General features: G+C 38.2%; 1 protein-coding gene across 1 annotated transcript in view; it reads right to left on the bottom strand.

Annotated features, from left to right (window-relative positions):
• Nucleotides 1-2,124: 2,124 nt before the first annotated feature.
• The window catches only part of atl3 (atlastin 3), a 9,965-nt gene continuing 1,439 nt past the window's right edge, over nucleotides 2,125-10,650 (bottom strand). Inside the window, exons 2-14 of the mRNA XM_035668807.1 lie at nucleotides 10,378-10,600; nucleotides 9,530-9,664; nucleotides 8,550-8,654; nucleotides 8,420-8,470; nucleotides 8,210-8,266; nucleotides 8,002-8,094; nucleotides 7,745-7,883; nucleotides 7,524-7,651; nucleotides 7,386-7,442; nucleotides 7,220-7,291; nucleotides 6,871-7,062; nucleotides 6,379-6,618; nucleotides 2,125-4,549 (exon numbers count right to left, since the gene is read on the bottom strand). Coding sequence (XP_035524700.1) covers nucleotides 4,487-4,549; nucleotides 6,379-6,618; nucleotides 6,871-7,062; nucleotides 7,220-7,291; nucleotides 7,386-7,442; nucleotides 7,524-7,651; nucleotides 7,745-7,883; nucleotides 8,002-8,094; nucleotides 8,210-8,266; nucleotides 8,420-8,470; nucleotides 8,550-8,654; nucleotides 9,530-9,664; nucleotides 10,378-10,581 — 1,536 coding nt within the window. The 5' untranslated portion in view covers nucleotides 10,582-10,600 and the 3' untranslated portion in view covers nucleotides 2,125-4,486. The remainder of the gene's footprint in view (nucleotides 4,550-6,378; nucleotides 6,619-6,870; nucleotides 7,063-7,219; nucleotides 7,292-7,385; nucleotides 7,443-7,523; nucleotides 7,652-7,744; nucleotides 7,884-8,001; nucleotides 8,095-8,209; nucleotides 8,267-8,419; nucleotides 8,471-8,549; nucleotides 8,655-9,529; nucleotides 9,665-10,377; nucleotides 10,601-10,650) is intronic.

The following is a 10,650-nucleotide window of genomic DNA, read 5'->3' as shown; positions in this document are numbered from 1 at the left end:
TGAGCCAACCTGAGTTTATCCTACTATTTCATGTCAAAATGGCTGCTGTGAAAGCAGCCTATTTTACAAGTGGAAAAAGCAGCTGTGGTGAAAATCAGCCAGGCGCTCCATGAAAGCGCGCTAACATGGAACGTCCCATAAAGGATGGCCACCTATGGCTGACCACCATGTGAGAAACTCCTGGAAAGGTCCTGGATAATAATTTATTGATTTCTCTGGATTCTCTGATTTTCTTTGGTCTACAGCCCTAGTTTCTACCGCCTTGTTTCATTAATGTTGAGAGGAATCTGACTTGTTATTACATTATGAATAACTATATAGAAACAGACAATTTTTTTTATGTTTGTTTATGTTGGTCATATAAAGGCATCTGTGTTAAATTGAGTTGTAGTAAGCCTAACTAACTGTATGATATATTAATGCATTTGGTTCTATTTCTGACTTCTCTGAAAACCTTTTTTGTGTCATCTGTTGGGGGCTCTGGATTTTATGAAATCTACCTTGTAGGCTGTTAAGTTCTGAAGTCGCCTCTCTTCAGGTGCATGGTTGTTTTTCAGAGGAGAGGGGGGTTTTCAGGACGTCCCAGGGGTCCTTTAGGGGTTTTCAAGGGACTTGCAGATAAAATGAGGAACAAGTTCATTGAAAAGTGAGAAAAATGAGGTTTCAGTCTCCTCCCTGTCAGCACAGACCAGAGCCAGTTGAAGAAGCCGTTTACCTGATGCTATTTTCATGTGTTATTTCATATCATGTATTTGTATGCAGATAATCTTTTTGATATGTTTTTCAGCTAATGGTCAGACCTTCCACTGTTTGACAATCAGTCTAATCTAATATTAACCTTCTTCTTTGAGCGATTTCTGCTTCTCTGCCTTTTGGCTTCTCTGTCACTTTTTTTTACATGTTTAAAACAGACGCTGCAAAAGTGTCCACTCCTTAAATGTTGCTGTTGAAAAGGATAGAAGTGACGACGGGAGGATGGACGAGGGGAGGGAAGGGAGAGAGTCAGGGGAAGAAAAAAGGGGGCAGAGCGAGGAGGAGTGGGAGGGAGGGATGGAGAGGGAAGAGAGGGAGCAGTGCGGGATAGGAAAGAAGGAAGTGGAGAGGGAGGAAAAAAGAGTTAAAGGTGGAAATGGAGAGAGAGAGAAAGAAAGAGAGACAGAGAGAGAGAGAGAGAGAAAGAGAGAGAGAGAGACTTCCAGGCAGTGGGAAGCGAGGGGCGGAAGATGAGGGACAAGAATGACACAACAAGCAGAGAGCTGAATACACACATTTCCCCGGAGAATAAAAGGATGCTGCCGCTATAATATCACAGCTGAGGATAGTTTATTCTGAGTGCTGTTTGTTTGTTTGTTTGTGGGATATGTGGGTTATATATATATAGAGTAACGGCGCCCTGGTTGTGAAAAACAAAGCGTTTAAAATTTGACCTACATTCATTATGTGGTGTAACAGCCAATGAAGACACTGTTTTATATTAAAAACACATGAACTCATGTTGTTAATACCGTCCTTATATAAGATGTTCTAATGTCTTATTTACATATATTACAGACAGTAGCTTTACTCATCCTGTAAATACGATATACTGTTATTGATCACGCTGTATATATTACATTATATACTATATAATGGTTCATTGTTTACAATGTACAAATAGATTATTGATACAGTAGCTACATTTACTCATGGTATAGACTGTTACATACTGTATATTGGTTTATTGATTATTAAAAATCCCATCATACCACACTGGTTTATTATTCATTTTGTACAATAATTCATATTTATAGTATCTATATGCACTTTAATACTGTTTACAATATGTGGTTAGATGCTCTACTGCTCTTTGTAGTACTGATACTTTGTATTATGACAATAACGTTTAATCTGATGCCATCTAATGGGTCAAATATTCAAATCTGAAACAGAACATACTACCTTTCTAAAATATTAGTGAAATCAGATGTTATAGTCAGTGTTTGTAGTGGTGAACCTGCTGGTGGATCTGTGTGGTAAAACATCCTATATCCTCTTTTCAGTTTTGTACAACCTCTACATGTTTCATCCTTTGGTTCACTTCTTAGAATAAAAGCCAGTTAAAGGAACAGACAGGAGACGCACATCAACAGTTTCAAGCTCTGTTTATTCTTTATAAAACAGCATTTCTCTAGTCACAGCCACCGTAGCCCTACAGGAGATGATTACATTAGCCGTTACTACAATATTGCATGCATTTATCCACTTTTGGAACGAGCTGTGTGCAAAGAGCACCAAAGAGGAGGGGAAGTGCAATAGAAAGTGCCTGTAAAACATCCTAACGTTTCCTCCTCTTGTGGAAAGTGTCAGACATGGAATGTGCAAAAACACGGTAATTGATTAAATCTCTCATCCTCCGTATTTCTACACTTCTGTTTTGGCCCCGTATTCTTACAACTTATACCTACAGTATCAAACAATCACTGTGAGATGAAGACACCGTTAGTCAGCTTCGTGTGTTTCCACTCTGTATTTGAGCACAGGGAATATATATATATGGTTAGATGCTGAAGTGCAGATAATACTTTCTCTCTTGTGGCATTTCAAAAGGTCTATTTTACAACACGACATGCATTCCACTGCCAATCCAATATTTCCTGAAAGAATCTGCATTTAATCATATTCAGAGATGTAGGGCACACCTGCAAATAATCAGAGTCCTTTAATCCAATGCCTGATTCATTCTGGGTTGGCCTGAGAAAGCCCTGCCTTGGCCACACAAAGGAAAACTAAAACCTAATAAATCCACCTTTTTAATTCCCTGTATGACTGATTTCTGAAAAAAATAAAGCTGATTGATTAAATGAGTGCAAGTAAACGTGGACCTATGCAACAAGTTGGCCCAAATTTATAATTTTTCCTTTCCTGTAATATGGTTTCATTAAACGTTACATAAGCATTACGTGGAAGTAAATCTCTAACGCAATAGTTTCAAGCTGGATTGATGGCAAAGTTTGTCATATTCAAGAAGAAGTTTTACATTGACAAGGTTTTCTTATACAGTTACACTTCAGATGACATTAGAACCTTAATACAGACACAGTGGAAATATCCAGATCACCAATATGAACTCTATTAACTGTATCAGTGATATATCGCAGTGTTTTCTTACAGTGCAGCTGATAACACAGGCTACGAAGGGTCCCTAAAGGCATTACGTCAGGAAATAATATACCAACAGGACTACGTGTGAAGGACTCATTTTACAACAGCCAAATTTGATCAGAACCTGTTCAATTGGTGCAAACCTCTGAAAACTGAGACGCATATACAAGCAGAAGAGGGGGGCAGGTTTTACCGCTTATTAGTAGTGTGCATTCTGCTTGTTATCTGCTACATGTTTATCACTGTATAACAGTGTTTTCTGACTTTGATTGTAGTCGTTTCTAAATTTTTGAAGAAACAGAACTCTCCTGTTTACACTGCAGACTTTATTTGAGCTTATATTTACTGAGGTTTGAAGTGGTAAGAGTACAAGGACAAAGTGTAATTCAAATATTTAAAGCTAACTCTTTGGCTGACTGGTTGCTAGTTTTATTATATTGGGTTTAACAATACCTTGGAGTATTCCATTAATGTCTTTGGAGTTGGAAAATGTTGCTGAAATTAAGCTACTTACTTATATATATCATATATCAATGATATATATGTATATATATATATATATATCATTTTTCTAGAAGTGTATATCAAAATCTACAAAGTTTAACATTTCCATTAGGAATAAACGGCAAATCACTTGAAACATACAAGATTCAACTGAACTCCCATTACATGCAGTTTACAAAACCTGCTGTGCTATATAGAAACTGTGTATCCTCTTCCCCTTTTAAAGTAGTGATAGTTCACTCTGGAAAATGCTAATTTATATCAAATATAAAGCAAAATCGAAAAGAATGGAATGTTTTTAAGGCCACAACGTAAAAAAATATAGCCACAAAGAAATATGTATAAATGTCAAAGCTTTAAAGCCAGAATTTAGTTTAAAGGTAATTCTTTAAAGATATAATGCAGAAGCTCTGTTTGAAAAGCACCCTGATTACCCTGTCTGAGCAATATACAGCCAAGTAAGATGCATTCAGCTGAAATAGAAAATTTAAGTGTTTTTAAGTTTAAAGGTAAACATTGACTCGTCTATTAAGACCAATTGTAAACTTGTAAAATGACGGCAGTGTCAATTTAAGACATCGAGGATCAATAAGAGGGATTGTGATGGTTTCAATCCCTGACGGAGTGAATCCAGACACCTTTATGGGCCTAGACTTTAACAGGCAGAGTAACGTGCATAATACAGATGCTGGTAAATTGGCATCATATTTTTACCTTGTGCCAATGTGGTTTAGCTGCATGTTTGTTCCAATGGGTGGCATGATAAGGCTTTAGTGCTGAATGTGTGCTTGTGTTGTGCGCTGGTTGCATTGCATCAAGATTATGAAGGTTCAGAGGTCCTCTAACTGGATTTCTTCTGGTCAACAGTGCCTGTACCCCTCGACTTGTTCAACACCACGGTGGCCTGAAAACAGAGGAAATGAAAGGGAAGACAATATGACTGCCTACTCTATCATCATTATCATCAAGTGTTTCTTGCAGTGTTGGCTGACTTCTGTAACTTTATGTTGTGGTTAAATACGCTGCAACCTCTCCGCCACACCCGTCACAGTTTTAAACCAGCTGGGAAGAGTTGGTTCGATAAATTCAAAACCACTAAACAGCCAGTGAGGGCTTACGGTAGGGCTTTTAGACTCATTGTTAGTTTCATTTTGTATCTGTGTGCTGTTGAAGATTATTTTTAATGTAATGCTTTTAATTTTTTTAAAGCTCTACATATTAATTATCAAAAATTATTACAGAATCACAAAATCTGTAATTGGATCGGTCCAAGTAGGCGTGGCTTAGCGTGACTGGATATTGAGCTGCAGAGGACTATAGCACCTCCCTTTACCTGCGTTGTTAGACCAGGAAGAGGAGCGTAAGGGTTAAATAAACAAATCAGACCTCAACCACATTCTTCGTTTTCACAGGTTTACCAGCTAAAATCCAAACACACACCTCCTACTGTATTGCTCTGCTAGCTACCCACATGGTCAAATGCAGTTATATATGATTGGCAAGTCAGCTAGTCGCTCTAAATCACACTGGATTGGATACATTTATGTAACAGTTCAAGATGAGTCACATACATATTTTTAGGTTTAACAGGAAGAGAGAAGAGACATTTTGACACATTTAGCATGTAACCCTGTAAGAGCTAAAAGAACTGACACAGGATTAAAAGTGTAAATGTATTCAGAGGATGTAGGACTGTAAAATCAATGGACTTCCACAAGGAGATAAATGTTTCCTATCACATTACCTGTAATAACTTTAAAAGGGCAATAAAATATCACGCCTCTGTGTCCGCCACCTTCTTTCTGGGTCCGTTGTCCACCTTGTGGCTCATTACTCAATAATGAAGCTTTGAAGGCAAATGAAGAAGAAAGGAGCCTTTAAAAAGGTCACTACTAAAAGGAACTTGATTATGGACACAGCAGCAAAGCCACATGGTTAACCTGTGATTTCAAACACTCACATGACCAGTGGCCTTTATCTGAGGACAACAACTACTGCTGCTATTCTTGAAAGGACAGAAATGACCCGACCTAAGCCAGTGATCTAAGACAGTTACTTTTGATTGGCTTCTTGTCTCACTGGCTCTATACAAAGCAAGATCCAAACTAGGGCTGGTTGACAAAACTGTTCATTCCAGTTGATATCGTTAATTATTGATAATTGTTAATGACCTATTTTTAGTAGTAGTTTAATTTACTAAGTAATCATTTATATCTTACAGTATTGTTGCTGATTACCTCTCCGTCATGGACTTCCTGTGGATTGTTTCATGAGATCAAAAGATAAATCGTGACTGACGACATGTTGCGTACTCCAAAGTGTGAAACTATTGATATTCTATTGAACAATTTGAAGGGTCTATTGCTGATATATTGCTATAGTTTTATTGCCAAGAAGTGTTCCCTTGTGTTTCTGATGTTGTTACATGATTAAAGTAAAAAACCTATTGTGGTGAACATGTTTTAAATTGAAACTATTACTGTGCTCATACCCAGTTTTTGAATGTCACACCGTACATGACTCGATAAACTAGCACTAAACATTAAGTCCTGATTTCTCCTACCCTAGGATAGCTGGATGCCATTCTTGTTCTTCTGCACCTTCTAGTGACTTTTATGGGGCCATGCATTGAAATAAAAGGTTATATTGACATAACTAAAAGCTCTGAAAGCCATATAAGACAGACATCAGCCAACAGTAACTGACCAGTGCCACCAGCCCCGTTATCCTCACCTGCTCCAGGACGACACCTGCTGCCTGGTCGATGGCTCCTCCTACAGTCCGGTACCGACCGGAGTAGCGGATGAAGGCCCACGTCAGCATGGACATCATGACCACACCCAGAGTACAGTCACACACCAAGGCGAAGGTGGACAGGCCGATGAAGAGCAACACACCTGACAGCACGTAGAGAAGGCACACCAGGACAAACAGCACTGCAGGTGTCCGGAAGGCGCTGAAGAGATTTTTTGACTTTAACAGCAAAGAGGAAAAACAGATTATTAAAAACCTTTTTCAAATTATATTATTACCAAAAACAGCAATGCATGCAATAACAACATACTACGGTCAATGAAAGTAAGAAAACTGTTTTGTTTCGTAATAAATGATTCAAATGTTTATTTTAATATTTCTTTTCTTTTTTAAAACAGGCCTGTTAGAGCTGTTTATACAATAGAATAGAATAGTTGTAAATAATATCCTGTTTATGGAACGATCTCTTGCCTCATTGTGTTTGCTAAATGACTGCCACATTTCGTCCAGCTCCTTCTCCAGCTGTACTTGGTAACGGTCACAAAACTCTTGTCCGCCCATCTTCTTGGTCGAGGAGAAGGCATGAAGAGCCTCTCGGGAGTTAAAGTGATGCTTTTCCTCCAGAGAGTCAGGAGACACATAGGGCAAGTCTCCCCCACACACCTTAGGAAGGAAAACAAAGAGAAAAGACACTTATGAAAGAAAGTTTGAAGTCAGAATTGCATGAACATTACCAGTCACTTGTTGTTAGAATATAACAGGATCATCCATCCTTGTTCTGTCGACAGCTTTTAGATTTCTCACACGTAAGTGAACCCACCTTCTCCATGTTCTTGTAATACCGATCTTTGGCTGCTGCCACGGCTGCCAGGTTGTTGGCCTCTGCTGTAGCCTGGTGAGACAAACAGGTATATTATATTAGTTATCCACTAGTTAACAGGAAAACTGTGTAGCTTATTTAAAACGTGTGTTTGTCCTGCACATACCATGAGCATCGTCTTTGGCTGTGGCAAGTCTTCTCCCTGGTAAATCTTGATGTAAGCCTGGTAAGACAAGAATTACAACATCAGATATGAAAAACTTGTTCGGGTTTAGCAGGAAAACTCAGAAGGATAAGATGTTACCTTGAAGAACTCAAGCAGGCCCCGGCAAGTGACTTTGTTTCCATTTATTTCTTTCTCAGCCAGACGATCCGGGTGCAGCAGTTTAGGAATCAAGCTCTTCAGCTGCTCTCTGAACTCTGGGGCCACGTCTGACAAAATAAATATATCAAAACTGAGGACAGCACTCAGTATACCAGGCATTCTGCTAAATACCAATAGTATAAAAATAGTGGGGCTCTTACCATTAAGCTGTCCCTTAAAAGAAGGGCTGGTAGCAACTTTCAACCCAGGGTGAGGTAACAAGAAGCAGGAAATTTTGGTGAAGCATGAATGAATGTGCTCCCTCACTGTTTGCAGCTCCTCGTGTTGGGCCTCCTTAACCTTTAAAAAACAACAGTACACAAACAAACAAATAATAGTAAGGTGACATCTCAAACTCGGTATTAAAGATGAGCTAGGTGCATTTATTATTCTGAAAAATCAACAACAGAATTGGTACCTGTAATCGTTTATCCAGGAACTCACTGCCTCCTTTAAAACCGTATGCATATTCATAAGGAAAGCTCCAGTCCCTGATTACGAACATCAGAGACTGTCGGATGGAAAGGAAAGGTTTTAAATTAAAGAAAACATCTTTTTATTTTACCACAAAGAATTGAGCAAGTGAAACAATCAGATGCATATCAAACATCAGCAACAACACTGACCTGAAAGGGCTTCAGGAAGATCTCATCCATGGCGAGACGACCATACTCTGTGAACAACTGTGAGGAGGCAGCCATGATGCAAAATTAGTACTAAGATGTAAAAATCTGAAGAGCAACTGATGTAAAGTAGTAAAATGACTGAAACACCCTATTGTCAGACACAGGAAAGCTTATTCTAAGACCTTTATATTTCATAAACAGTAAACAGACCTGTAGCTGCTGCAGATCGTCCTCTTGTATGTTCTGTGACAAATTGTAGATCTACAAAAGAGAAATTGTGTAAGCATACATTACAATGAGGATAATGAGAGACGATTGAATGAGAGTCAGAATCAGTCACCTGTATTGAGCTGGTCATGGTGCTGAGGGCAAAGATGGTGGCACAGTCCTTCACGGTGGACTGACTATCAAAGGCTCCCTGAGTGTCCATCAGCACCACTGCCACCTACAGGACAAAATAAAGTATAACACAGACAAGAAAGAATATTTGTGTTACAAGTTGACCTGTTGAAAAGCTGCTTAATTTGGTATAAATCTAATATATCCTTGAAATTACAAACAAATAAAAACAAAAGCAGTGTAAAATTATTTTTTAAAATCACACATGAAATGATCTGTATCAATGTAAAAATGTAAACGACTCATGGCTCATGTAGAGGTATAAGATAAGAGATTCCTTCATATGTTTCCTATTCCTTTATATTTGTATGTTTCTACATTCACTAAACGCTAATGTTCATCGCTTCTCTTTCTGGAGCAACTCTGTCTAACATGCAGGGAAACAACCAGCTATTATCATACTTATAAGAAAATATAATTAGTATTAATGTATTGTTTTCAATTAATTTATTGTTTTATGTATAAATGTAATAATAATAAAATATAATATAATATAATGCTCAGTGCAGTTTCCCAGAACCTTCAGATTGCTTTATTCAAACAACAATCAAACCCCACAAAAAATACAATTTACAAATGAAATAAAACAGGAAAACCGATAATCACATTTAAAACGCTGGAACTAGAAAAAGTTTGACATTTTTTTCTTGATTAATGACTTAAGTGATTATAAAAAATGTTGATGAATTTTCTGTAAATCAACTCATCACTTCATCTTTTCTCCACTACAAACATGCAAGTCAAACTAACAAATGAAATGTAGTTACAAAGATGAAAAGGTCAATAAGAAGAGAATATGGGATGAATATTGAAAAACAAAAGTCAGATAATAACTCAAGTGAAATAAAGACCTTACACAGAAAGTTCTAAATACTAAATACTTACACAGGCACACATGTGGTACATAAATAAACTCTGTACCTCTGTTCCATCGCTCTTTGTAACAGGGAAAACTTCGCTCCACAGCTGGATGCCGGTTGTCTCTGGTTCTGAACCCCCTCTCCAAGAAAATCCAGTCAGCGGCTCATTACCCTCACCCAGCCAGTTCTCATCACCCTGCAGAAATACAAATTACACTTTCAAGATCAGTCTGGGGCTTCTGTAAACAACTGTGTATAAAAAACCTTATTCCTTATTCAAAAACTGAATCATGCCTTGTTTTCTTCGTTTCTAAAGAATGCAGCAGCAATTGTTAATAGAAACTCCAGCTGTTCTACATTATTTACAACAACAAAAAGTCCTACGTGGAATGAAGACCTCAGTCAGGTCAAAATGATCCCCACAGTTCACTATATTGACAGCAGTGTGCAGATGTCAAAAAGATTCAGTGGTAGCTAACATTGAGCCTGATGGTGGCATTACAGCAAAGGTAATGGAGTTACCAAAATCAATGAGATTTATCAATGAACCCAGCAAATGTAATGCCAAGGTTATGCAAGATATGTACATAAAACAAACTTGAGTGATTTCACAGACTCCACTCCTTAAAGAAGATGCTGTATATGTTCTGTTGACTAAACTTGTTAGTTCACATGTTACAGCAGGGATGGGCGGTAATGTGGAATGACTGTATATTGTGAAAGTTTTCAAGACTGATTTTTTCCCAGACTATCACACCTTCAACAAAAGAGGAGGAACTAGTCAGCATCACCTGCTGTAAAGCAATCATCAGATAAGTCATCTTTAGTTAAGTGTTCTCTGAGCACTGACAGATACTGGAGTAAGACATGATGTCTGACACTGAAAGATCATGTTACAGTGTGACTCACCTTTCTATACATGTAACGGAGCATAAAATCCAGCAGAAAGCTCTTTCCCTTTCTGAAGGCTCCAGCCACTGACAACACTACCACATGTTTGTCTCGGACCTCAGGAGCCAACAGAATCCGAGCCAAAGCCTTGGTGTCCAAACCGAAGGAGTGATCCTCCTTACACACCGTGACGATCTGAACTGGGCCTGGTTCACTCCTCATTCTTAAGACGTACTGGTTCCTGTGAATATCACAGATGAAAAAACATTGGTTTGATATTAGTACTGGAAT

This window comes from Morone saxatilis, unplaced genomic scaffold (genome assembly GCF_004916995.1).
Source record: "Morone saxatilis isolate NCDOM2014 unplaced genomic scaffold, NCSU_SB_2.0 Contig22, whole genome shotgun sequence".
Classification (NCBI taxonomy): domain Eukaryota; kingdom Metazoa; phylum Chordata; class Actinopteri; family Moronidae; genus Morone; species Morone saxatilis.
The sequence above is the reverse complement of the archived record's forward strand: the minus strand, read 5'-3'. Positions and strand labels throughout refer to the sequence as shown.